The 25,911-nt window shown below is 65.9% G+C and overlaps 1 protein-coding gene across 1 annotated transcript; it reads right to left on the bottom strand.

The window, feature by feature from the left end:
• Positions 1-1,461: 1,461 nt before the first annotated feature.
• On the bottom strand, positions 1,462-20,027 carry USP43 (ubiquitin specific peptidase 43). The gene is made up of 15 exons (XM_075518741.1): positions 19,506-20,027; positions 16,289-16,429; positions 12,304-12,404; positions 8,593-8,685; positions 8,140-8,275; positions 7,946-8,069; positions 7,080-7,242; positions 6,859-6,970; positions 5,914-6,017; positions 5,448-5,525; positions 5,221-5,350; positions 4,698-5,046; positions 3,908-4,066; positions 2,951-3,088; positions 1,462-2,868 (listed from the first exon to the last, which is right to left on the bottom strand). Exons 1-15 carry the CDS (start codon positions 20,025-20,027, stop codon positions 2,138-2,140), a joined length of 3,081 nt encoding a protein of 1,026 aa, XP_075374856.1. The 3' UTR covers positions 1,462-2,137.
• Between the last annotated feature and the right edge of the window lie 5,884 nt (positions 20,028-25,911).

Genomic DNA, 25,911 nt, shown 5'->3' with positions numbered 1-25,911 from the left:
CCCTCTGGTGGAGGAGAGATTGGAAATCCCCACCCCAAAAAGGGTTGCATGGCTGGGAAGGGTTGCTCGCCCCAAGCAGCACCCCCCATGCAACCCCTGGGCTCAGCACTGCTCCCCCAGCACCCCCGAAGCCGGTGCAAGGCACCCGACCCAAGGCCGGGGTGCAGGGGAGGCTCGTGGGGCACAGGAGCTGCTGGGGCTCTGCAGCGCGTGACATGCCACCAGGACCCCCAGGGCCACCTCTGACACCAGCAGCTCTGGGACCTGCTCCAGGAGGGTGTCAGGGATACTTGGGTGCTCTGGACGTTGCAGAAGGTCTCAGATGTTCAGGTCGGGCCATAAGGGTGGCATCAAAACCCCCCACCCACCAGCATCTCTCAGAGCACCTACCACCCTCTAAATCCAACAGCCTTTGGCAATGGTGGCAAAGCACTGGGCAGCACAGCCGTCCCTCCCAGCTGACCCCCCATCCCCGCGGCATGGCACCCCATGGACACTGGCATGCCATGGCACTGCATGGCCGGTGACATCCCACAGTCGGAGAAATGATCACACCCTGTGACCAGTGACATCCCACGGTCAGTGCCCTGAGGAACCTGCTGTGTGCTGGGATGCTGCTTGCCTGGGTGACACATGGGTGTCAAATCCACGTTTGTCCCCTGCTGCAAAGCAGGGTCACAGCCACGGCACCAGCGGTGGCACAGCAAGAGCCTTAGCCTGCAGCAGCCCTCCAGCAAGAGACGGTCTCCTCCACCTTCATCTCCTCCACCTCAACCCAATCCTACTTCCTCCATCTCCGCTCCACCTCCATCTCCTCCAGTTCTACCTCCATCTCTGTTCATGTCTCCTTCATCACCTCCACCTCCATCCCGCCTCCTCCATCCCTACCTCCACTTCCACCTTCATCGCCTCCACCTCCACTCCAATCCCACCTCCTCCACACTCATCTCCATCTCCTCTACCCTGATCCCACCTCCACCTCCATGTCTACCTCCAGCACCCTCTTCCTCTCCTCCACTTCTGCCTCCACCTCGATCTCACCTCCTCCGCCTCCATCCCTACCTCCTGCTGTGGCTGCACCAACTTTCTCCAGACATCCCCTTCCTCTGCCTTGGTGGGCACGGCCGCATGGTACCAGGACTCTGGCGCTCTGGTACCAGGACGCTGCCACCACCCCCAGGACCTCCCACCAGGCACACAGCCACCATGCTGGGGCAAGATCCGGCCAGCACTGACCCCAGCAAGCCCCACTCCCAGGCTGATCCCCACCACCCCCAGCCACAGCACACACCGCAGCGCTGGGACCACCACCGATGGGACACGAAGCCCTTCCCACCCCTGGATACGTCCCCTGGGATGGACACTGCCCCCAGGCACCGCACCGGGCTCTTTTCACGTGTCTTTAATAGAAACCGCCGGCGGTGGGGCGACAGCCCCCACGTACAAAAGCTGGCTGGAGGAATCGCGTATTGCATAGACCTTGGTGTGGGGGACCCGCCTGCCCCCCCCAAAATAGTTGCCTTTTAGAAAACAAAAAGCGTCTCTGAATAAAACTCTCCTAGTACAATAAATACTCTCGCATCTTAGAGCTGGCGGAGCCGGGGAGCCGGCGCCTGCCTGCCCACTCCCTGGAAGGGGCATGGGGAGGTGAGAAGGTGATGCCCCCATCTTGAGATGCCCCTGGGTTGGGACGCCCCTGGTTTCAGAGCCACCGGTTCGGGATGCCCCCGGTTTGGAATGCCCCTGGGTTGGGATGCCTTGGGTCGGGCTGCCCTGATTTAGGAGCCTCTGGTTCAGGGTGCTCCCAGTTTGGGATGCCCCCAGGCTGGGAGCCTCCGGTTTGGGATGACCCGGCCTCAGGATACCTGAATGCCTCCAGTCTGGGGATGCCCTAGTTTGGGAGCCTCCGGTTCGGGAGCCCCCAGGTCGGGATGCCCCGCTTTGGTATGCCCCAGGTTGGGATGCCCCCAGGTTGAGATGTTCCCGGTTCAAGACGACCCTGCTTTGGGATGCCCTTTTCTTTAGGCATCCCCTGGTTCAGGAGCCCTTGGGTTGAGACACCCCCAGTTTGGGACAGCCCCAGTTTGGGAGCCCCTGCTTCGGGCTGCCCCGCGTGGGGATGCCCACGGGCCGTGGCTCAGAAGCTGGACTCGGGCACGGCCGGGCGGCGCAGGGAGCCCGTGGGCTGCCGTCCCCGCTGCAGCGTGGCCCCGGGGGGACCCCGGGCAGGCAGGGGGGGGCCCCCCGTGCCCCTGCCCAGCGAGGCCGAGCGCCGCAGGCCCCGCTCGGGGCGCGGGGGGAGGCTGGCCGAGCTCTGCGAGCGCGCCAGGGCCGCTGGGCCGGGGGTCAGGGGTGCCGGGGGCACGCCGGCCTTGCCCTCCGGCTGCGGCAGCCCGGGGCGGCGGAGCCCCCCCGCGCCCTCCCCGCTCCGCCCGGGGCTGCTCTGGCTTTTGGGGGGCAGGCGCAGGGAGCCCTCGGCGCCGGCGCTGGCGGCTCGCCGCAGCACGGGCACGCGCAGGGGCCAGCGGGGGGCTCGGGGGGTGCCCGGCTCCTCCCGCCCCTTGCCGGGCTGCTTCGGGGGGCCGGCGGCGGCGGCGGCGGCGGCGGCGGGGGGGGGGCCGGGGCCGCTCTCCCCAGCCGCGCCGAGCGGGAGGAGGGAGCGGCGGGTGCAGCGGGGCCGGCGCCCCGACTCCAGGTAGGCCACCAGCTCCCCCGGGCCCCCCGGCCGGCCCCGCTCCTTGCCGGCGAAGGACCAGCGCGGGGGCACGGCGCTGGGGCGGGCACCGGCACCGGCACCGGCGGGCGAGAGCTTGACGCTGAGGCTGCGGCCCTGGAGGCCCCGCACCGAGGGCCTGGCCTCGAAGCCACCTGCAATTAAAAAACCAGCAAGTTGGGAGGAGGCGGGAGCCTCCCCGGGGCGCCGGGGCGGGGAGGGGGAGCTCAGCCTCACCTTTCTCCGGGGCGGCAGCGGCCTCGGGGCTGCCGGGCGGAGAGGGCGGCGCGGCCGAGGGACGCGAGGCCACGGTGTCCCGCGTGCTGCCGCCCAGGCGGGCCAGCCAGTGACCCGAGAGCGAGGAGGCGGTGGAGCCTGCGGGGAGCGGGAGGCTGGGCCGGGCTGCGGGGCGAGGGGTCCCGCCGTGCCCGCACCCGCCGGCGGTTGCTGCCGTGGCACCCGGGGGTGCTCAGCAGCTGGGGAGCACGGGGCCGTGACCAGCTGTGCGCGCATCTGCGGGTGCACGCGCACACAGGCGCGCGCACAAGCGCGGGGCGAGCGCGAGCACGTCGTGCTGTGCGCTACGCGGCTGCAGTTTCAAGCGCGCGGGTGCGTGTGCCCCTGCCACGCGGCACACGCCAGCTCTGCTGCGCGACCGCGTGCCCGCCACGCTGCGCACCCACGTGCGCACATATGTGCACGTGTGCGCGCTCGGCTGGGCTGCGTGACTGCATGTTCGTGTGCCCATTCGCGCACATGTGCGCAAGGGTGTGCACGTGGCTGTGCTCCGTGTGCGCAACACGGCGCGCAGGCACACACATGCGCACGTGTGTGCCTGCCTGCTGTACTGTCCTTGCACGGGTGTGCATGCGTGTCTGTGTGCACGTGTGTCCGTGCGCACGCGTGTGTACGCAGCTGTGCTGTGTGCACACACCATACCGTGTGCACGTGCATTAGTGCTGTGTGTGTGCGCGCACGCGCCGTACCGTGCACGCATGCACCTGTGCTCTGTGCGCACACCCTGCACTGCGGATGCCCGTGCTGGACACACGCGCATTTGGCTCTGCTGCACGTGCGTGTACCATGCTCTGTGCCCGGCTGTGCATTGGCCGTGCCCTGTGTGCCCAAGGCCGTGGCCTCGGGGTGCCTGGGCGCTGTCGGGGCGCAGGTGGGCAGGGAGGTGGGGGTGCTCACCCCTGACAGAGCTGCCGGCCGACCACGCGGGCACGGCGTTGCGGCGCTGGTAGAAGAGGATGTAGGCGCTGCGGGTGCTCACCTCCGCCTCCTGCACCCCCTCCACCCTGCTGTCATCGTAGCTGTACCACCGCCCGTCCAGGGCGTTGCAGCAGTAGGCTGGGGGCAGGGGGTGAGGGGGGGACACAGGGGGTGAGGGAGGGACACGGGCTCTGCCCTGGCCCCCCCCCCCCTCCAGGCCCACCCCCAGCCCCAGGATGCAGAGGGGAGCAGGAGTCCCACGGTGCAGGGACAGCCTGGGGGTGCAGGGCGCTGCTGGGGGGCACGTCCCAGTGCCACGCCTGCCCTGGTGTGGCTGCAACGCCATCCCGTGTGTCCCCTGCGCCCCGGCTCCCCTGTGCTGTGCCCCACAGCCGACACCCCTGAGGTGCCCCCCAACCCCATGTTGTGCCCCACAGTACAACCCCTGCAGTGTCCCCCAAACCCCACGCCACACCCCCTGCAGTGCCCCCAAATACTCATGCTGCACCCCACACCACACCCCCTGCCGTGGCCCCCAACCGCACCCCATGCCCCACGGCACACCCCCCGCAGTGCCCCCCCCAAACCCCACACCTTGCCCCACAGCACACCCCCTGCAGTGTCCCCCCCAAACCCCACACCTTGCCCCACAGCACACCCCCTGCAGTGTCCCCCCCAAACCCCACACCTTGCCCCACAGCACACCCCCCGCAGTGCCCCCCACCCCGCTTCCACACCCCGAGCCCCCTCCCGCACCCCTCCCGCTCACCGGTGTAGTGGCCGCCCTGCATGCTGCCGTGGTGGTTGCAGACGGCATACAGGTCGTAGAGGTAGTCGCGGGGGCAGCTCGGGGGCAGGCAGAGGGGGGGCTGCCAGGGCGCCCAGCGCCCCAACAGCTGCCCGCCGGCCTGGCCCCGCTGCGCCACGTGGGGGGCCATGTCGAGACCCCGCAGGGGGAACCTCACCAGCGTGGTGAGTTTGTGCCGGTGCTCAGCTACCTGGCGAAAGCGCTTGAGGTGGATGATGAGGATGTCGGGCAGCGTCCAGAGGCTCAGCTTCACCGTGCCCTGCTGGGGCACCTTGCAGTGCGGGCAGCGCCAGGCGTCATCCGGGGCCAGCTGGGGACACCACATGCCACAGCCAACTCCCTCCCCAACACCCCCCTGCCACCTCCAAAGCCGCCCCCGGCACCGCCAACTGGCGTGGCTCGCCCCCGGCGGTGGCTCTGCCAGGTGCGGGCAGGGTGCGGGCAGGGTGTCCGCTGCCCGCGTGGCTGGCAGCGTGCCCGGTACCTGCTCCTCCTTGGTGTAGAGCTGGAAGCACTCGTCCAGCGTGCAGCTGTGCTGCTGCCGGTGCACTTGTTGCTGCAGCTGCACGCTCTCCGCGTCCTGCACCACCTCCTCCTGGATGTTGCCAAAAAGGCTGCGCGGGACGAGGTGGGGGGACGTGACACCAGGGTGGTCGGGGAGGGTGACCTGGGTGCTGGGGTGTCCCCCCACCCTGGGTGCAAGGCACTCACCGCTCTTTGGTGCTCATGTCCCACTCCACTGTCAGCTTCACGTGGGGAGGGCCACCCGCCCCACTCAGCTGCAGCGCTCTGGGGGTGAGGATGAGGTGAGAGGTCCCCCAAAACCGCCTGTCCCCATGGTGCCACCTCCTTGCCAGCCCACGGTGGCAGGTGGGGGCGGCCACCACCTCCCCGAGCAGCACCCATGGCAGGGACGCATGGGGCTGGGGACCCAGCCCAGTCCCTGGTAAGCAGGGTGGCCACCTGTGGCCACCCATGGTGACACCACTGGCCACCCATGGTGAAACTGGCCAGTCACTGGGACACCTTTGGCCAACCATGGCACCAACACAACCACCCACAGGGACACCACGGCCACCCATGGGGACACTGTGGCCAGCCACGGTGACACCACTGGCCACCCCTGGGGAACGAGGGGACAGTCTGGGGACAACCCCATCCCCGCAGGCACCCTTACCTGTCGACGGCGGGGTGGCACAGAGGGCGCGGGTCCTCCGGGGACAGGTAGGCACAGGGGGCCGAGCCCCCAGCCAGGCGGATGCGGAAGAGGGCTCCCGTGCCCTGCAAAGGGAGAGGGGGCTGTGGGGCTGGCTGGGGGGCAGACCCCTCCCGCCCTCTGGCGTCACCTGGGGGGAGCTGTGCTTCGTGACATGGGACAGAAAGAGCCCCAAAAACCAGATTTCTTTGGTTTCCGTAGTTGGGCTGTCAGGGACACCCATGGGGAGGGGGACACGGGGCTGGGGGATGACCTGTCCCACTGGCTGCAGTGTGGCTGGGGTCAAAGGGGTAGCATGGGGACACCAGCGCCCATAGGATGGTGGCACCTGGGTGCTGGGGAGGGTGGCTGGGCTGGGGTGGCTCTGCCATGGGAGCTGGGTGGCACTGCGGCTACCCACGGTGTCACCATTGGCCACCTGTAGTGACAATGTGACCACCCACAGGGACACCACTGGCCACCTGTGATGACACCATTGGCCACCCACAGGACAACATGACCACCCACAGGGAGACCACTGCCACCAACAGTGGCCACCCACTGTGACACCACTGGCTGCCTGCAGTGCAAATACGACAACCCACAGGGACAGCACGGCCACCCACGGCGACCATCAGCCGCCACTGTCAACAACGCAACCACCCCCAGGGCCACCACAACCACCCACGGTGACACCGTTGGCCACCCACGGCGACTCTGCAGCCAAGCACAGCTCCACCACGGTCACCCACGGTGACACCACAGCCAGCGGCGGGGCCGCCACGGCCACCCACGGCTGCACCACGGCCACCCGTGGAGACTCCACGGCCACCACCCCCCCCCCACGGCCACGGTGGCAGCAGGGGCCAGCAGCCCCGGCCGAGCGTGCCCCCGGGAGGGGACAGCGGCGTCCCCCCTCCAGCTCACCTGCGCCCGCACCTCTCCCCGCAGCAGGGCCCGCAGCTGGGCCAGGATGTTCTGCTGGAGCTGCTCCCAGGAGACGCCCCGCTCCTCCCGCAGCACCAGCGGTGGCCCGAACCTGGGGACAGCGGGGGACACCCGGCTGAGGGGGGACACCCCCGCGCCCCCTCCCGCCGGGGGAAGGCGGGCGGGCGGGCGGGCACGGCGCGGGCAGGGCGGGCAGGTACCTGGCGAGCCGGGGCCCGGCGCCCGCCGTGTTGCAGAGCAGCAGCAGGATGCGGCCGCCCGCCCCGCGGTGCAGGCAGTCGGAGGAGCGGGCAGCGGCGGGCGACAGGCGCTGCCCCTCCGGCTGGGCCGCCCCGGGGGAGGCGGGCAGGCTGCGGGGGCACCCTGCGGGCAGGGCGGGCGGGACGGGACGGGCAGGGCAGGCAGGGCAGGCAGGGCAGGCAGGGCAGGCAGGGCAGGGCGGTGAAGGGCTCTCGCTCAGCGCGGGCGCCAACCCGTGCGCGCCGTCCCCGCGCAGCCCCTGAGCCCCTGCCGCGTCCCCGCGCGCTGCCGGGGGCTGCCTGCGCCCCGCTGCCTGCAGCGCTGCCTCCCGCACCCCCGCGCTCCCCACCAATCACGGCCCGGGGGGCACGGCGCCTACCAACCACCACAGAGCACACCTGCTTGCAACCAATCACTGCAGAGCACACCTGCCTCCAACCAATCATGGGGCTGGGGGAAAGGGAAAACAGGCTCCCACCAATCACAGCGGAGCACGCCTGCCTCCCACCAGCCACACCACGCGTGCCGAGGCTCCCACCAAGCACAGCGGAGAGGACACCGCTCCCGCCAACCACAGCAAAGCACGCCTGCCTCCCACCAATCACAGCTATCAGCCCCCCTCCAATCCCAGTGGGGAGCCTCTGACCAATCACAGAACAAAGGACACCATCCAGCACCAATCACAGCGAGGGCAACCACCACTTCCCACCAATCCCGGGGAAGCTCCCGCCCCACCACCCCCCGCACAGGCACGAGCCGCTCCCAACCAATCAGCGCCGCGCAGGCGGCCAGCCGCCAGCCAATCGGGACGGGAGGGGGGCGGTACCTGCGCGGCCGGCGGGCGGCGGCTGGAAGGCGTAGAGCGGAGCCGCCTCCCCCGCGGCCGCCAGCGCCTCCGCGTCCCCCAGCGAGCGCAGGAAGCCCCGCGGGGACACCTCGGCCAGGATCACCTGCGGGGCGGCACCGGCGGGTCAGCGCCCCGAGGGGCCGCGCCCCGCCCCGCCCCGCCCTCCCCGTTACCTGCTCCGGGGGGACGCGTCCCTCCCGCGCCACCATCTCCCGCAGCTCGGCCACGGTGCCGCGCAGGGGCACGGCCAGCCCCACCCGCACGAACCGCCGGCGCTCGCACTGCAGCACCAGGGTGACGTTGAGAGCCCTGGGGACACCGGGACACGGACGGACACACACACACACACACACCCCCCTCTCAGCGGGGACAGCCGCCGCGCTGAGCCCCCACGCCGCTCGTCACCACGCCGGAGGGACCCGCGTCCCAGCTCTGACCCCGGCGTAGCAAACACCCGTGGGACACAGCTCCTGCACCTGTCCCAACGCTGCCGCCACCTCCCGAATTAATTATTTACCCCCCAAATATGCAAATTACTCTTATTGCAGCCAAAAAACCCCACCGAGCGGCGGCCCTGCCTCTCACCGCACCAGCGAGCGGCTGGGGAGGCGCGGGGCCGGGCTCACCTGGTCTGGCGCAGCGGGATGGGCAGGGAGATGCACAGGAAGGGGTCGAAGGTGTTGCTCTGCTTCAGGCAGTGGGGACACGTGAGGGAGGACCTGCGAAACGTGGCCGGGGTGCGTCACCTGCGCGGGGGTGGCACCCCCAGAGTCCCCGCCCTGGGGCTGCAGCGCCCTGCCGCCAGCACCGCACCCCGGGTACCGCATCCCACAGGGCTCGGACGGCTCCAGCGTCACGCAGGGTTTGCACGACCTCCTGCCAGGGTGAGGCACCGCAGCTCGTACCCACCTGCCCAGCCCAACAGTCTGTTCACTCTGAAACCTAACAAGGGTACCCACAGTAACTGGTGCGACAGAAGCCAGACTGAAATCCCAGGGCTGGGGGCTGGGGGGTCTCCCACTCCCACCTGTGGCTGTGGCCCCAAAACTCCCCCAGATCCTGCTCCCCCTCCCAAGGGCTTGCAGAGCCCGGGGTGGCTTCTGGCTCCTGGAGACTTTGGGGTGACCCCAGCCCGCCTGGGTGGGGGTTAAGCGGGGACAACGCCTTGGGGTGCTGGGAGGGGACAGGACCTCTCCTGGAAAGCAGGGCTGTGGCTGGGCTGCAGGGAGGAGGCGGTGACGGGCAGCAAAAGGGCAGCTGCCTGCGGCCCCACGACAAACCCCGCCGTGTTCCCCAGGGAAGCAGTGCTGGCCCCTTGCCCGCCCTGGCACCCATGGCCAGAGGCAGGGCTGGTGGTGGCACCGGCTGGTGACCATCACAGCGGGAAGCTGCCCCCAGGGGACACCACGGTCCTGCCACTCTCCCCATCCACCTGCTGGGAACCGGCTGCCTGCCACCACCGCAGGGCCGGATCCTGCACCCGCCGGGGTGGTATCCCCATCAGCGCCGCGGGGACAGGTCCTGCACCCGCCGGGGCTGCACTCCCAACGCTCCCAGCACGCCGGCACAGGACCGGGCAGTATCCAGCCCCGCTGCCAGGACACGGGCTGGGCCATGCAGACACCGCCGGCTTCCCCGGGGCTGCCGGCTCGGCCCGTCTGGTCCCCACCACGGCACAACCACCGGCTCCAGGGGAGCCCTGGGGACAGTGAGGGGGACCCTGCCACTCTGCCGGGGGGCATGGGGCCACCGGGGAGGACCAGGTCCCCCTGCCAGTGGGGGGGGACCCCCCCCCCCCCCCCAGCTCCCACAGCATCCCACAGGAGATGCTCCACCAAAGCCTGGCTTAAATGAACCTTTAATGCCAACAACCACCTTACCCCCTATTTCTTTTCAATTCTGTCTTTTATTTCTTTTTTTTCCCTCCTTTTTATTTAACAGAAAGGGGAAAAATAAATTAAAAACCAAATCAAAATCCTGAGCCCTTGTTATCCGTCCCCTTGAAGAGCCACCGAGCTCCCCGGGAAGCAGCCACACCAATTAATAAATCCTTTGGCACACAGACGGGCTCTGGCACGCGGAAGGGGGTGGATAATTAAAGCGCCTTTTTTTCCATACAGGCCGAGGGATTAATTGAGAGAGGAGGAAGGACTTGTGGTGCCCCCTCACGCCTGCAATGCCAGATGCTGGCCCACCCGAGCACCCCGTGAGTCTCAGCTGGATGAACATGTGGGGTGTCAGCTGGATGAACATGTGGGGTGTCTCATCACCCACATGCGGGAGCATCCCCACGCTGGTCCTCGGGGACAGGCCTGGGACAACCCAGATCCCGAGTCCCGTGATAGAACCACAGAATGGGTTGGGTTGGGTTGGGTTGGGAGGGACCTTTACAGGTCACCGAGTCCAAGCCCCTGCCATGGGCAGGGACATCTTCCACTGGACCAGGCTGCTCAGAGCCCCGTCCAGCCTGACCTTGGACACTTCCAACGATGGAGCATCCACAGCTTCTCTGGGCAACCTGTCCCAGTGTCTCACCACCCTCGTCGTGAAATATTTCTTCCTTATGTCCAATCTAACCCTACCCTTTCAGTTTAAAACGGTTGCCCCTTGTCCTGTCACTACAGGCCCTGGTAAAAAGTCTCTCTCTCTTTCCTATAGGCCCCCTTTAAGTACCAAAAGGCTGCCCAAAGGTCTCCCTGGAGCCTTCTCTTCTCCAGGCTGAACAACCCCAACTCTCTCCAGCCTTTCTCCATAGCAGAGGTGTTCCACTCTATTTCTGTGGCCTCCTCTGCACCCACTCTAGCAGGTCGCTGTCTTGCCTCGGGGACACCAGAGCTGGATGCAGTGCTCCAAGTGGGGTGTCCTGAGAGCAGAGAGGGGAGAATCACCTCCCTCGACCTGCTGGCCACACTTCTTGTGATGCAGCCCAGGATCTGATGGGCTTTCTGGGCTGTAAGCGCACATTGCCGGCTCACGTCCAATTTTTAATCCACCGGTTCCCCGAGTCCTCCGTTCCTCACCCAGTCTGTACTGGTACTGGGGATTGCCCCAACCCAAGTGCAGGACCTTGCACTTGGCCTGCTTGAACTTCAGGAGGTTCACATGGGCCAACTCCCCCAGCCCATCAAGGCCCCTCTGGATGCCATCCCTCCCTCTAGGGATCAACGGCACCACGCGTTTTGGTGTCACCTGCCAACTCGCTGAGGCTGCGCTCCATCCCACCATGTCATCGATGAAGATATTAAATCATACTGGTCACAGTATGGACCCGTGAGGGACACCACGCCTCACTGGGTTGCTCCACCGCCCGCTGCCTCCACCCCGAACGTGTGGTGGTGGAGGACAACCAGGAGGAAGCGCACGCCCTGCCCAACCCCTGCCTGCAGCCCTGCCCGGCCAGCTCAGCAGCCGCCCGGCTTTTGCCAGCAAACTGCTGTTGCGGCGCAAAATCAGCTCTCCTGGCAAAGGCCATCTCCTGGTGGCGGTGATAACGAAGGGAACCGCTTAAGGGTTCGTTAGGGCCAAGGCAAGGCGGGCGGTGGGGTCTCCGAAGGCAGGGGCTATGAGATGCCCAGGGAAGGCGCATGGCGGGTGGAAGCAAGGGCAGGGCTGGGGTCTGACCTTGTCCGTGTCCGTGTCCATGCCAGGAGGTGACACTGGATGTGGCCGATGTCACCCCCTGCGCCCTCACTCCCAAGGACCAGGCATCCACCCCCACCAAAAACCACCCCTGGGATGTGGTGCAGACCCTGCTCTGGATCAGTCCATACTAAAACCAATTTGCCCCCTCCGGCCAAGAGCTGCCCGGCCCGTTACCCCCACCCCATCGCACCCGCACAGCCCGAACAATGCCGCCAGCATTGTTCCATCCTAATGGGACACAGCTCCTAATGGGACACAGCTCCATCCTAATCTTGCTGCTCCCAGAGCTTCCCAGCTAACTACTGGGAGCCCCGAGGCTGAGACAGGGTGGGGAGCAGGCAGGACCCCCCGCTTGCTGCCAAGGGGATTCAGGCTCTAACCCTCCCCGCTTTTTTTTTTTTTGGCACTTCCAAAAATATTTGCTGGCATTGAAGCGGACTAAGAAATGTCCTGAAACCCCTCGCTCGGCATTTCGCCCCCAGCCGTGGCTGCACCGCCCATGGGGAGCAGCTCCCGTGCCCGGGCGGGTGGGATGGATGGACAGAGCCCCCCTGCAGGGCTGGGCGCTCCCTGGCTCAGCCCTTCCCTGGGCTTGCAGAGTCCGGCCGCCCACCAGCAAAGCCCCCCCAGCGCTGCCTGGGGCTCACAGGAGGACGAAGCCGCCGGCCGGGCAGGATCCGGCCCTCCCCGCTCACCTGTACTGCGCCTGGAAGTGGCTCTGCACGAAGCTCTGCCCGCGGGGATGCTGGGTGGCTGGCGGGGAGCTGCCGGCACCGCCGCTCCCGTCCTCGCCGGGCTGCGGGGCAAGAGACAAGCGGGTGAGCGAGATGCCGGGGTGGCCCCCCACCCTTGAGGGGTCGGGGACACGTCCCAGTGAACCAAGCCCAGCTTCCGTGTCCCCACGGCATGAGGACGGGCTGAAGGTGACGCCGAAGCAACCCCTGCCCGGCACCCGCTGGCCCCGTGCCCCCCAGGCTCCCTGCATGCCTTCTCCTGGGGAAATTTTGGGATACGTCCCATCCACCAGCCAGCGTGGGGCACTAAGGGTTAACCCTCTGCCCGCATCCCTGCCCCAGCACCGGCCCCTGGGCAGGGGGTCTGCAGTGGTGAGACCCCCAGGGGCCACCCAACACAGCCCTGGCGTCCCGAGCTTCTGGACACCGAGGAATTGGAGCTGGGAACGCGTTCGAGCCCAGCTGAAACGCTCCAGGAGGGAAAAGCGGGGTGAGTCAGCCGGGATGGCTTATCCATGCCACCGTGCCGCCTTGGCAGGGGACAGCTTGCGGGGGGAAAAGCCGGTCCCCCCGCAACATCCCCCCCCCGGGAGCCCCAGCGCCCACGGGCACACACCTACAGGGTCGGCAGCCCCGGCAGGGAGGTGCCCGCAGCACCCCAGCACGCGCTGCGCCAGCAAACGCACCCATGGGTGCTGGGAGCAGCCGTGCTGCAGGGAGCCGGGGTGCAGGTGGGCGACACGGTGGGATGCTGCAGCGAGCAGGTGTGCGTGTGTCTGTGTGCGTGTCCGTGCGTCTGCGAGATGAGCTCCTGCGGCGGGCGTGCACGTTTCTGTGCACGCACCCGCCTGAGGCAAACACAGCCGGGTGCGAATTAACCACATGCAAATCACCAGAACCAGGGAGCTAAAAAAAGCCGTGGCTGGCGCGACGTCCTCCCAGGCAGGTGTGCCAGCGCGGGGCTGCAGAGCCGCCCAGAAAATGAGCCCCGCTGCTGCACGTTTCCCCAGTGCCTTTACCAGCAGCAAGCCCAGGCACGGCACCCGGCACAGCACCCGGCACACCGAGCCCAGGCACAGCACCTCAGGCCCGGGCACGGCACCCGGCACGCTGAACCCAGGCACGGCACCCTGAGCCCAGGCATGGCACCTGGCACAGCACCCGGCACACCGAGCCCAGGCACGGCACCCAGCGCCCCGACCCAGCGCCCCAGAGCTGGGCTTTCAGGGGCCACGTGTCCGGCGCAGGCGGCGGGAGCAGTGCCACTCCACCAGCGTCCCCCGAGCTGGCAGGGCAGGCAGCCGTGGGGAGCGCTTGCTCCGCTGCCGACCCATCCCTCGGCCACCTCCCCACGTCACCGCATCCCCAGGCTTGGCCCCGTACCGTGGGGTGACCACCTCTCCCCCACCCACCGCAGGCGCCTGACCTCTCCCCGGGCCTGATGCACCAGCTCCCAGCATCCTGAGCCGCCGCAGCCGGCCGTGCTCCCTGGCCGGGTGCCCGCACCCATTCCCCCCGGCAAGCCCGTGGCACGTCCCTGAGCAACGGCAAGAGCAACACTGGCCCCCCTTCCCCAAGAGAAACTGGCTCTTCCGTGGGCCGGACGCTGCCTCAGGGTGGGCGAGGAGCCCTGCACGAGGGAGCCCTCTCCATCCCCCTGCTTGGTGCACGGGGGAACTGAGGCACGGCCTCTGCTCTCCCTGCTCTCGACAGGCACTGACACCAAGGACGGGGCTGGCGGGCTGCCTGCGTCCCTGCGCTCCCAGGGCCGGCACAGGATCCTTTCCTCCATCCCGAGGAAAGGCCGGATGCCCAGCCAGGGAGGCAGCCGCCTTTGCCAAATTTGGGGGATGCCAGCACCGGGCTATGGGAGATGAGACGTGCCCACAGCCAGGACGCCCTGAGATGAGCTGGGTCCTCTGCTCCGCTCTGTAGGGAACGGGGATGTTGGGACACAACCACGTTACACGGCCAAACCTGCCTGGTTAGGAGACACCTCCCTGCCCGCATCCTGCCTGCTGTCTCCCTGCCTGCCTGCTGCCCTGGGAACCGCAGGGAGCCCCCGTCCCCACACACAGGGGCCAGAAGCCACCGGCTTCACCCCCTGCTATGGGCACACAGAGCCTGATGGCAGCAGAGACGTCGCAGAAAGGAGCCTCGGTAGCTTGGGAAAGGACCGGGCTGTTCTGGGGCAAGTTTTTGGTGTCACGATGAGCAAGACTGAAAATCAATGAGGTATTTGGCCAGGAGGCGGATTTTCCTCGTGCCATCTGCTGGCACCGGGTCCTGCTGAGCCTGACGTGTCCTTACAGTCTGCCTGGGGCCAGGGTCCATCTGGTGTGGCAGACCCTCTCTAGACGGTGCCTGTGCCCCACGTGGCCCCCAAAATCCCCCCAAAACCCAAGGGGCCGCCGCCTCCTCCTCCTCCAGCCCTCCTGGCAGCCCAGCCTCGCTCCCCACCCGGCTGGCCCCAGAGCCCGCTGGGTGCCACGGCCGACACCTCATGGGCATCCATCGAACAGCCAGGAGGGTATTTCCACCCCTCCAGCCTGCGCGGCTCCGTGCCCTGGACGGCCAACCTCTTCATCTTCTGCTTTCCACCAGCTGAGCTCCTCCGGTCCCTGAGCATCGGCACGGGACTGGCCAGGAGCGAACAGTCCCCACCGTCCCCATCCTTCGGTATCTGCACAAATCCTCCTCCCCCAGCCTGCGCTACCCAAAGCCGGGATGGGCGCTTGTGTGCCCACCTCTGTCCAGACACTTCAAAGCTGTTTATTCAGGCTCATGGCCCCCACCGGACACCCCCTCCCCAAGGACACGGGCACATGGGTGCCACTCAGGTGGCATCCCCCAAAAGGGCCCAAGACTGGGGGATGCCAAGCAAAACCAAGGAGGCTGGGGGGGACGCAAAGGGCCCCATCCCCAGAGCCAGGCGAGCACCTCGGACATTGCCATGGGGCTGCCTCCAGCACGGGTGGCCGAGGGTACTGCCAGCGTCACGCCACAGCCTGTGGCACGCATTGGCACCTCGCATTTAACAGGCAAGCGAGGGGAGCTGCCCGCTGCCGGGCTCTCCCAAACAGCCTGGGGTACCTAAATGCCTCCGGGGAAAGGCGGGCAGGGCTGAGGACAGCTCAGCTCGGTGCAGGGATGGCTGCAGCCCCCCAGCCAAGAAGGGCTGGAAGCCGCGGGGCCACCCCAGCCAGAGGCTTTGGAGATGGGCACCGCAGCCGAGCTCTCCCACGCGGGATGGAGCCGTGCCCGTGCAAGGCTGGAGGCTGGGCAGGGGCTGCCCGCAGGGTCCCCGACCCACACCCCGCGGCCACAGCCACGATGCCCCACGCTGGGGACAGGGAGGATGAAGCTGCTCCCAGGACCCCCGTGCCCAAGACGGGCATCACCCCAAAGCGGGGACAGCACGCTGCTGAGCCGCGCCGACGCGGCAAACGCCGGCTGCACAAATCCATCCGCTGCAACAGGCAGCGTGCCGGCAGGCAGGCAGCCAGCGGGCAGGGCCAGGGCAATGCCGTGAGCGCAGATGGATGGAAGGAGACTTAATTACTTGTTTTGCCAGCAGCACAGCCACTGAGCGCTGTAATTACGGGGGCTTAGCTGGAGGCAGGGAGGGATGGGGGGCTGGATCTCCTCCTGACCGAGCAACCCCAAGAACCAGAGTGCTCAGCTGGACGGGCTCCTGCCAACACCCCCACGCTCTCCCAGCACCCCAACCACCCTGCCCAGCCCCGCAGCACCCAGATCCCGCCATCCTCCCCCCCCTACACCGGCCAAACCACATCACGCGCATCCCTATCCCATACCGGGGTAGGGGGGGCAACTCCAGCCCGCCCCCTCCCAGGACATCTGGGCTTCCCCGGTCCCAGACCTGGCATGGACATCCGCCCACCCCGAGCCAGGGTGTGCGGCCACCCCAGCAGGGGCCACCCACCTCCTCGGGGACACGGCTCTGCTGGGCGGGGGAGGCAGCGCCCAGGTCCTCGTGCATGCGGTCCAGCAGCCAGAGCAGGAACTCGAGGGCGTCGTGCTGCGCGTTGCCCCGAAACTGCGAGCTGTGCTTGGAGACGATGTTCTGCAAGAGATGGGCAGGGAGGGCGCTGAGCCTCGGGCCACGCTGCCCGGCGCTAATGAACAGCCGGTTTGTTAGCACCCATCACAAAAACCCATCGCTGCTTCCTGCCTGCAACAGCTTCTGCCCTTGTCCTGCCCCTGCAGAGACACTGCGGCCACCCCAGGGACAGCAGAGCAGTGGGGACACCGGCACACGCGGCAAAGACAGCAGCTCCATGGCCCATCACCATGGCGTCCTGGCTTTCAGCTGCTGGGATGAGGTCGGGAGGGGACAGCTTGTTGCGGGCGAGGGGACAGGGCACACCTCAACAAACCCATACGGGCAAGTCCAGCCCAGGGGGACCCACTGGCGTCACCCACCCCACACGCTCCGACGGCATCAACTCAGTGTAACAGCCAGGGGAAGGCAATTCCCAGCGTCGGGGTTGCTCGGCAGGTAGCAGCTCTCCCCCGGGCCCTGCCCCTGCCGCCCCATCACCAGCAGCCAGCCCAGTGCCTCCCCGTGCCTCAGTTTCCCCAGCCAGGTGATGCTGGCGGTGCCAGCCCAGCCACCCAAGTCCCTAGAAGAGACGAGGGCTGTTCACACAGTCAAGCAAATGTGTGGCCCGTGGGCAGGGGAGCTGCCAAATGCCCGCGCTGGCAGGAAGCAAGCCCCTGAGCAAACCTCCTGTATCCCAAAACTGGGGATGCTCAGCCCATCGGAGTCCGGCACTCAGCGCCCTCTGACTGAAGGGGAGCAAATGAGACTGGGGAGGGGGACCAGAGATGTCCCTGATGGAGCCACATGCCAGGGGTCGTGTGTCTGTCCGTGTCCCCCCGTCCCCCCCCGAGGGCAGTGCTGGGGAGAGGGGGTCCCTGGGAGGTGCTGATGGGGCTCCCCAGTGCATCCCCCCATCTCCCTCTCCCCTCGTCTCGCCTGCGGGACGTGCAGCTCGGTGCACGGCACAGGAATCGGGCCCGGAGCAGGCACGGGGGTGATGAAACCACCATGATGCTCCCTCTGGGCACCCTGCCCCAAAAGCCCAGGTCCCCATGCCACCAACTGGAGCATCCCTCTGCCCGTGCCTGGATCGGGCCCTAATCTCTGCGCCTGCCCCCCACCAGCCACCGGCCACGCCACAGCATTTTGGCTAGTTAGCATTAATGTCACTGTTAGGCAAGCAGCGCGATGCCCTTACAGGGGGGTTCCCCCTCACTGGGGGCTGTGGTGGGAAGAACGTGGCTGGAAATGCCATGGGGACGAGGCGAGGGGCTGTGAGCCAGGATGGGGCCCAGGGACAGGCAGGGGCCCCGTGGGGCGGCTGGCGAGGCAGCGCTGCTGGCTCAGAGGGGGTCCCTCCTCCGAGACCCACCTGGGTGGCACCCGCAGGGGGTCCATCGCCAGCTCCCAGCCCAGTGGTCCCAGGCTGGGGTCACCTCTCTGCCCTGAGCACCAGCAGAGCCAGGATGGGTCCCTAACCCGGAAAGAGCAGGATGCACAGGGCTGGGAAACCCACTCCCTGTGGGGAGCCCAGGGAGGGGGTCCAGGGAGCACCCCAAAAGGCAGAGCTGGGGGTCCCCAGGGACCTGTCTCTGAGCTTGGGCTAGCGGTGGCTGCTCAGAGCTGAACAGGAAAGGACAATTTTGGGAGCTCGGTCCCAAAACCAGCACCACAAGCGAGAAAACCCAACCATCCGTGTGGATTTTAACCAGCTGATGCAGTTAAACTCCAACCATCCGTGCTGATGTTAACCAGCATGCTGGGACCTGCCAGGACAGGGATCAGACCTCCAGCATCACCGGGAAACACCCTGAGCCAAGGCCCCCTCCGGCCACCTGCCACGCTGGCCCCACTTGCCCCCGGCTCCGCTCTCAGCGGTACAAGCATCGCGGTACAAGCATCCCGGTACAAGCAGAGGGAGCAAGGCCACCACGGATGGGCTTCAAGCAAAATGAGTCGCAGATTCGGCTCTTATTTAAAAATCTTATTTAGGCAGATTTCAAAAAAAAACCCCAGAAAAACGGTGGAAATTCATGGAAGATGCAGATAACCACCTGGAGGGAGGAAATTCAAAGCGCAGGCTGGAAGTTTTGGGGTTTTTTTTGCTCTGCGCCTAAGGAACGTGTGTGTTTGGGAGCAGAGGGCATGGAAATACCGTGCCCAGCACTGCAAGAGCTGGTTACTTTGCTACAAGGAAATTAAAGGCAATGAGCACCCTGCTCCCCCAGGAGCACCCACTGCACCCCGGCAGTCCCTGCAGGGTGGGTGCTGCCGCCCTCCAGGCAGGGAAGGGAGGCAGGCAGGTCCCCCTGGGAAAGGGGGGGCAGAGCAGCGGGTACCCCAGCCCCTGCCCGTGCAGGACCAGCCCAGCTGCCGCCACAAGAGCCGGCAGCGCTGCTGGAAACCCCGACCCAGGGAGGGACCCGGCTTCCCAGCAGCTCCTCCGTGCCCACAGCACTCTGCAAAGTTTAACTGCAGCACCAGGTCCCTGCTGAAATGTCACCCGTGGGCGCGCGTCCCTGAGCGCGGGGGGCCGCGATGCCAGGCTAAAGCATTGCCCTGCGCCCGACACCCCGTCCCTGTCCCCAAGCCGGGCGCAGGCCTGCAGCACGCTGGCACGTGCCCAGCAGGGATGCGACACGCACCGAGCGACAGGGCCTGAGGCCACTGAGCCGGGCTCCCGTGGCACCATCCCACCTTACCCCACCGTCACGGCCAGCATCGCGCTCACCCTTATGGCTCCACGGGGTGGCCGGGGCTGGGAGCTCGCCCGCCCAAGGCAGCGCAGAGCTGCGGTGAAGGCAGCGCGGGCAGAGGCGGGTGACGGCAGCGGGGCTGGGGGGCGTCCGGCAGGGCAGGGCAAGGCCCGTGGGGCGGGTGAGGCCGGGGCGGGGGTGATGCGAGCCGGGGGTGCCGGTGGGTGCTGAGAGAGGGGGGATGCTGGCGGGGGCCGGCAGCGGGAGATGCGGGCGGGTCCTGCGAGCCGGGGGTGCCGGCGGGTGCCGGGAGCAGGACGCGCCGTCGGGATGCGCGGGGCAGGGCAGGGCAGGGCGCGGCGGGAGGCCGCGGGGACGGGCGCGCTCGGCGGGGCCGGTACCTTGAACTCGGCGGAGAGCTGCGGCGTGTAGTCGCGGGTCCAGAGGGCGCGGACCAGGGCGGCCAGCCGGTGGGTGACCTCGGCGCGGGCCCCGCGGGCGCGGTAGCGGCCCAGCGCCAGGAACTCGGCCAGCGGCGCCGTGTTGCTCAGGCACTGCACCACCGCGTTCATGAAGCAGGTGTTCCCGTGGTTCCGCAGCCCCTGCGCGCCCGGCGGCCGCTCCCCGCCGCTCCCGCTCCCCCCCGCCGCCGCCGCCGCCGCTGCCCCCCCGGGCCGCCGCCGCCGCCGCTCCCCCCCGGGGCCGCCCCCCCGGAACCCGCCCTCGTCGTCCTCCGGGGCGGCGCGGCGCCTCCCGCGGCCCCCGGCCAGGCGCGCCCAGGTGCGGAGCAGCCGCCCGGCCAGGCTGCCCAGGGAGCGCAGGGCGCGCCGCCGCCGCCCGCCCGCCGCCCGCCGCCCCGCCGGGCTCCCCCCGCCGCCCCGCCGCCGCCCGGGGCCGCCCCCCGCCGCCGCCGCCGCGCTCATGGCCCCGGGCGGCCGCCGCCCTCCCCCGGCCCCGCCGGCCCCGGCCCCGCCGCGGCGCGCATGGCCCCGGGCGGGCGCTGGGCGCCCCCCGCCGCCGGTGCCGGTGCCGGTGCGGGGGCCGGAGGGGCCGGGCGGGCGGTTTTGTGCGCGGCCGGCTCCTCCCCCCACCGGGCTGGCTCTGGGAGAAGGGAGAGGGAAGGGAGCCGGGAGGAGGCGGAGGAGGAGGAGGAGGAGGAGGAGGGAGCGGGGAGCGGGGAGCGGGGAGCGGGGAGCGGGGAGCTGCTGCTGCCGCTGGCGGCAGGCGGCATAGGCGGCCGAGCCCCGGCTGCCCCGGCGTCCCCAGCATCACCCCGGGTCCCCCAGCCCGCTGCCCCCTCCGCGGCCCCAGGGCTTTCCCCAAGAGCCCTAGCCACGTCCCCCCGGCATCCCCCACCGCTCCCAGCATCACCCCAGGGTGTCACAGCATCGCTGTGAGGTGCCCCAGCCCTGCCACCTCTGGGTGCTCTTAGCTGGGACAGTGGGACAATGGTCACCTCTGCGCCCACCACACTGTGGTTTTGGGACCTAACGGGGCTCCCTCTACACAGAGCCACAAAACCAGGGTCACCAACCCAGCGCTGGCAGAGCCCGGAGGCTTTGGCCGCCTCCTGCCCACCCTGCGCCGGCTGGCACCACATGCGGTGCTCGTTTGGGGTCTGGCAGAGCTTGGCTGGGGCGGGACGGTGCCACCTTCCCCCTGCCACAGGGATCAGCACCTGAGCCCTCCCTGCGTGGCCGGGGAACGCACGCAGGGTGACCAGGGAGCACCAGGTCAGCTCCCCGCTCTCCACCTGCAGCACCGCCAGCAGAGGAAACCCACTGTGGTTTTGACAGGCGGTTTTCAAACAGATCAGTCCCCTGGTCCAGCTGGATCTGTCCCATGGCACCACGCCGGCACAAGGAGGGGGATTGCAGCGGGACCGGCTGTTTCTGCAGCAACTCGCCCTCCGCTCGACTGCAACCCGGTGGCAGCGCGTTGCTCTTCAAACAGCTGCGGAAGACTCAAATCCCCCAACCAAGTCCGGTTGCATGAGGCTGGGACCTGTTCGCCTCTGCAAGCAACCCTGAGATTAACTCTGGCCCGGCACTGCTTTGACAGCTCCCACCAAACCGCTGAGCTACCAGCCCCGAGTGGAGATGGGAGACGGCAGGGCTGCCCCGTGTGCCGACGAGCCTGGGCACGTCTCGGGCAGCTGCTGTCCTTAACCGGGGCCAAGGGGCTGAGGAGGGACAGAGCGGGAAGGAGGTCCCTCTGCCAGGCAGAGGTGCCACTGTCACCTCGCTGCAGGGCAGGGGGGGTGGCAGTGGCCCCATTGCGGCCGCGTGGCTCTTCTCTCCCTGGGGAGCTGCCGAGGCTGATGCTGAGCCAGGGAGGGGGTCCCTGGGGGGCTGAGCTCGGCTGTAGGCTCTGCAGGCTCTCTTCCATCCCTGCAGGTCTTGGAAGCATCCAGCAGCATCTCCCCTTCCCCCGGGGAAGGGTCTGCTGTGCCAGGCAGCCTCCCCACCGCCTTCCCTGCCCCACGAGCGCCCCGGGAATGGGGATGTGCTGCAAGCCCTGCCCAGGACGCAGCTGGTGATGACGTGGGTTCAGAAGAGATGGGGCAAAATGATGGAGGAAGGGCCAGGAGGTGCTGTTGGATGTTGCGAGCCCTCCTCCCCGTGGGGCAGGGCATCCTTGTGCCGTGGGTGTGAATTCAGGCGAGGTGGTGGCAGGGAGACAGTGACCTCCCCGGAGGACGCCAGACTGGCGGCCGTCAGTGTGGTGGGCATGGAGGAGGGCAGAGAGGCAGCGGGCAGGCGCGGGCAGAGGGCTGCGTGCTGCCGCCGGGGCCAGACGTGATCTCAGACAAAATCCATCACGGCCTGGTGATGCCGAGCAGATGGAGGGGGATCAGCTGCCCGCAGATCCTCCGGGGACGTCTCTATGGTGGGTGGCCCCAGGGTGCCAGCAGGCTCGGGAGCTGCTTATGCAGGGAGGATGGAGGATTGAGCCTGGCTGAAGTTTTCCTCCCCACCGCAGCCAGCCCTGATGGGTACGGGATGTCCCCCAAGAGCCTGGAGCTGATGGGGGGCACCCCCTGCCCCCCTGCCAGGCCTCCCGGGGAAGCAGCCCCCTTCTAGAAGCCGTCCAGATCTCCATCCCGGAGGGGCTGCCGCCCTGGGGCCAGCCTGGGCACTTGGTCTTTTCTCTCCTCCCAGTGAGATGGGAATGAAGGCGGGAAGCAGCCCTGCCTGGTGGGACGGAGCCGACCCTCCTGTGAGCTGGGGCACAGGCTCCTGGGCCCAGCAGTGCTTAGACCGGGCAGGCTGGTGGGATGTGGTGCGGTGGCTCCGTGCAGGATCCGGCCCTGGAGAAACCCACTTGCACCGTGTTGGCTCGCTGCTCCCAGCTTGGCTAAGGAAAGCTGCTGGCACTGCGGGAGGGTCTTGCGGTCTCGGGCAGTCGGGGAACAGCATCAAGGCTGAGCCGAAACTCCGGCTACGAACACCTCCAAGCTCAGAGCTTTGACTCTCAAACTGGCTCTTGCACCCAAGGTTGAAGCTCACTTCTCAGCATCCTCCTCGTCAGAGCGCTGTGAAATCCATCTTTACAAAGCCAATATATAAAATGCTCCTTTTGGAAAGGCATCCTTAAAATGAGGCTCCCTTTTCCTGTACAAAGGTCACAATCCATAAAGCAAAGTCCCGAGTGCTCCCGGGGACTCTTGGCAGCTTCATGGCCCTGCTTACAGCGCTGTCCTGCGCAAACCCTTCTGCAGACCCCTAGGAGATGGAAACTGGAATCCACCAGAGCATTTGCATGAGGATATGGGGATTTTTTTCTATCTGAATTATTTAACAAAGGCAGGTTGTGCTTCACACAGGGTGGGAAGAATGGAGTTTATCGAATCTAGAAAGCTCCTGGCTTGTTGAGAATAAAAGTACTTGTTTCTCTCTACTTGGTTTTGGCTGGACACTCAAGCCCGGCAGCATCCCACCCGAGCCAAAACAGCAGTGGTGGGAACGAGAGAGGGAACCCAAGCAGGGCTAAATGCTGAATTAAGTGGAACCAGAAATCCAAAACAACTTGATAATGAAAGCAAGGAAAAGCCTAAAGAAAAAGCGAGGGGAGACAGAAAGCCGAAGAGGCAGGAGCCAGATTGAGAGAGTCAGATCAGAAACCATCGTTTGTTAGAAGGGGATGGATAGAAGGCGAGACCTGATGAACACATGAAAGGGAAATAGTCTAAAATGCAACAGTGAAACAGAGTCAAGTCAAAAAAACCCAAACCTGCCAGAATTAGAAAGTATTAGATAATGAAAGCAGCTCTCCTGGGCAACCTGCGACCAAGTGCAGCAGCTACATAGCACCGAGAGTGTCTCTGATTCCCAGCTGCCCCCTGCGATGCTCACGCGGGGAATATTAACAGCACACGTCAGCCAACAACTTAAAACTCTGCTCTGATTTTTATTTAGCAGCGTCTTTCCAAGCCCCGGGGTGCAGGCATCCTGCGGGCCGGCAGCACAGCTGCCCAGCTCCTGGGGCAGGCAGGCAGCAGGCAGCGATACCTTTCCGACAGGTAACGCCAGTTTATTCCAATCCAAAGCAATTCGCACGCCGGAGTGAGCGCCAGGAATGCTCGCTATGCTAATCTTCCTTTCAATAATATCGTATTTGCGATCTTCCCTCTTCTTCAAATCGTTCTGAACACGATGCCTTCCTATTCAGGCTAAATCAAATATTTATCGGTGCTGCAGCACGCTGGCGGCGCTGGGTTGCGTCAGCACTTTCTCTCTAAAAATGCTTTTTCCAGGAGCTCCTGGCTGTCTCCAGCTTCTGCCTTTCAAGCTGCTGTTTTCTGCATACCAGGCTTAGACTTCGGAGCAAATTTGGGGTGGGGAAAATCTACATGTCAAATGCAAACAGAGGGGGGAAAATGCCCGCTTGCTATGATGGAAAATTCCTTGTTGTTACAGCATGAACTGTCCCGGTGCCTGGGACACCAGACTGCTGGGATGAATATAAAAACATGGATAGTTTTGGTTTGATTAGGGAGACGCGGTGACAGGACGGCGTTAGAAACGTCTCCTCTGGCAGGGCAAGAGTATCTACACCAGGGAGGCACTTGGATATTAGGATGAGCGCAAGAAAAAAATCCTGAATAGATCTGAGCTGAGCTGATTCAGGCCCGGCAGAAATCCATTTTCATGCTGCCAAATCACAAGAATAATAAAAAAAAAGAGAAATCTTCGTATGTGCTCGCTGGGCTTTGCCATAGGACAATGTTTTCTTTAATTAAGCCTCTCCCGCTCTCTTGGCACGGGCTGGGAACATCTGTGCGGTGGAGTGGAAGTGTGCTTTCGACACCCCTGTCCCGCTGCCAGGGCTCGCACCCCGCAGGCAGGTGAGGGTGAGCTGGGGGGAGACAAGGTGGGCCTGGGAGAACCAGCATGGTCCAGCCGCTGCCCGTCTCGCTGCCTGCACCACTGCCCGTCTCGCTGCCCGCACCACTGCCCGTCTCGCTGCCCGCACCACCACCCGAGCACCGGGCAGACTGGGGCGGCAATGTCGGTGCAGGGCTTTGCAGACTTAAGTGATGGCAAGCACTTTCTGGGTGCAAGCAAGGGCAATCGAAGCCTGTGGTGGTTTTTAAGAGATTCTTTATGTCCCAAGGCAATCGGTAATGCTGGTCTGCTGGCAAAATAGGGCTGATAATCTGATTGCATCATTACTGGGGGGACGATTACAGAATCACCAGCCACCTCCCATCTACTGGTGACATCCGATTTTATGGCTCAGGGCAGAAAGAGAAAGCTCCCCCCTGCAGAAGATACCTCCTTATTCACCCTCTCCAAGTATAATTAAATTATAGATAGCAAACTAAGTTATTTAGTACCCCTATTAAAGATGCATGGGTCCTGCCTTTTTTTGGACTATGTTTGAGGAGGAACAGCATCGAGGCAGGTAAATGCTGCTTTTCCAGGGACCTCGCATCATGCTGATGAATAGCGATGAACATGCTCCATCGGTTTTGAACATGAAAGGCCAGCAGATAACCCTGAGCCGCAAGAACTTCTGCACTTCGTTTGTAGCAATTCCGCTTTGTTTTTAATGCATATGTATGGTCCCTGGCTGCTTCACTGAGCAGGTATCTCTGGGCTATTTTCACCCATTATCCCCTCTGAACTAAGATGACGCGATCTCTGCAGCAGGCACTGAAACTGGGGGTGGGAAGGGAGAGCCGAGCCCCGATACACCAGCGGCGAGCAGGGCTTGTGCTGTGGAAACCATCCGAGGCTCTCCCAGGTGTCACAGCCAGGCTGGGGGAGCTCAGAGGATTCGAGACTGGGTATCTCCGGGATAAACAAAACCAGCTCACAGAGCTACATACATTAAACTCCATGTTTGCTCAACCAGGAACCTCATTTTTTGCCGGGGGACTGGGAAAGCACCGGTTTGGTGCTGGGAGGCAGGAGCCCTCTGCTCATCTCGCCCCTCTCGCACGCAGCACGGCTCCGGGGGACGGGGCAGAGCAGGGAGCACCAGCAGAAACCCAGCTCGATGCAAGGGGAGGTATGTTCGTGAGGAAGGATGGGAGCCGATTCAGGTCTGTTGTCAAACGGGTCTCCAGGAACTCAGCTAAGGGCCAATGGCCGGGGAAGGTACGTCCAGGGGATGAGGAAGCTGTAGGTGCTCGAGGTTGTAACAGGCTGCAGCAGTTTCCCCCTTTCCGAGGGGAGCTCATACAACCCGAGATCCCAGCCACCCACACGGGGCAGGGTACGGACACAGCGCTCCGCAAGGATCTCCATAAAGCCATCGCTTGTGGCCAGGCACCACTGGAATTCCTCACGGGTCTCCCAG

This window comes from Mycteria americana, chromosome 16 (assembly GCF_035582795.1).
Source record: "Mycteria americana isolate JAX WOST 10 ecotype Jacksonville Zoo and Gardens chromosome 16, USCA_MyAme_1.0, whole genome shotgun sequence".
Lineage (NCBI taxonomy): Eukaryota > Metazoa > Chordata > Aves > Ciconiiformes > Ciconiidae > Mycteria > Mycteria americana.
Note: the sequence above shows the minus strand (reverse complement) of the source record. Positions and strands in the feature narration are given on the sequence as shown.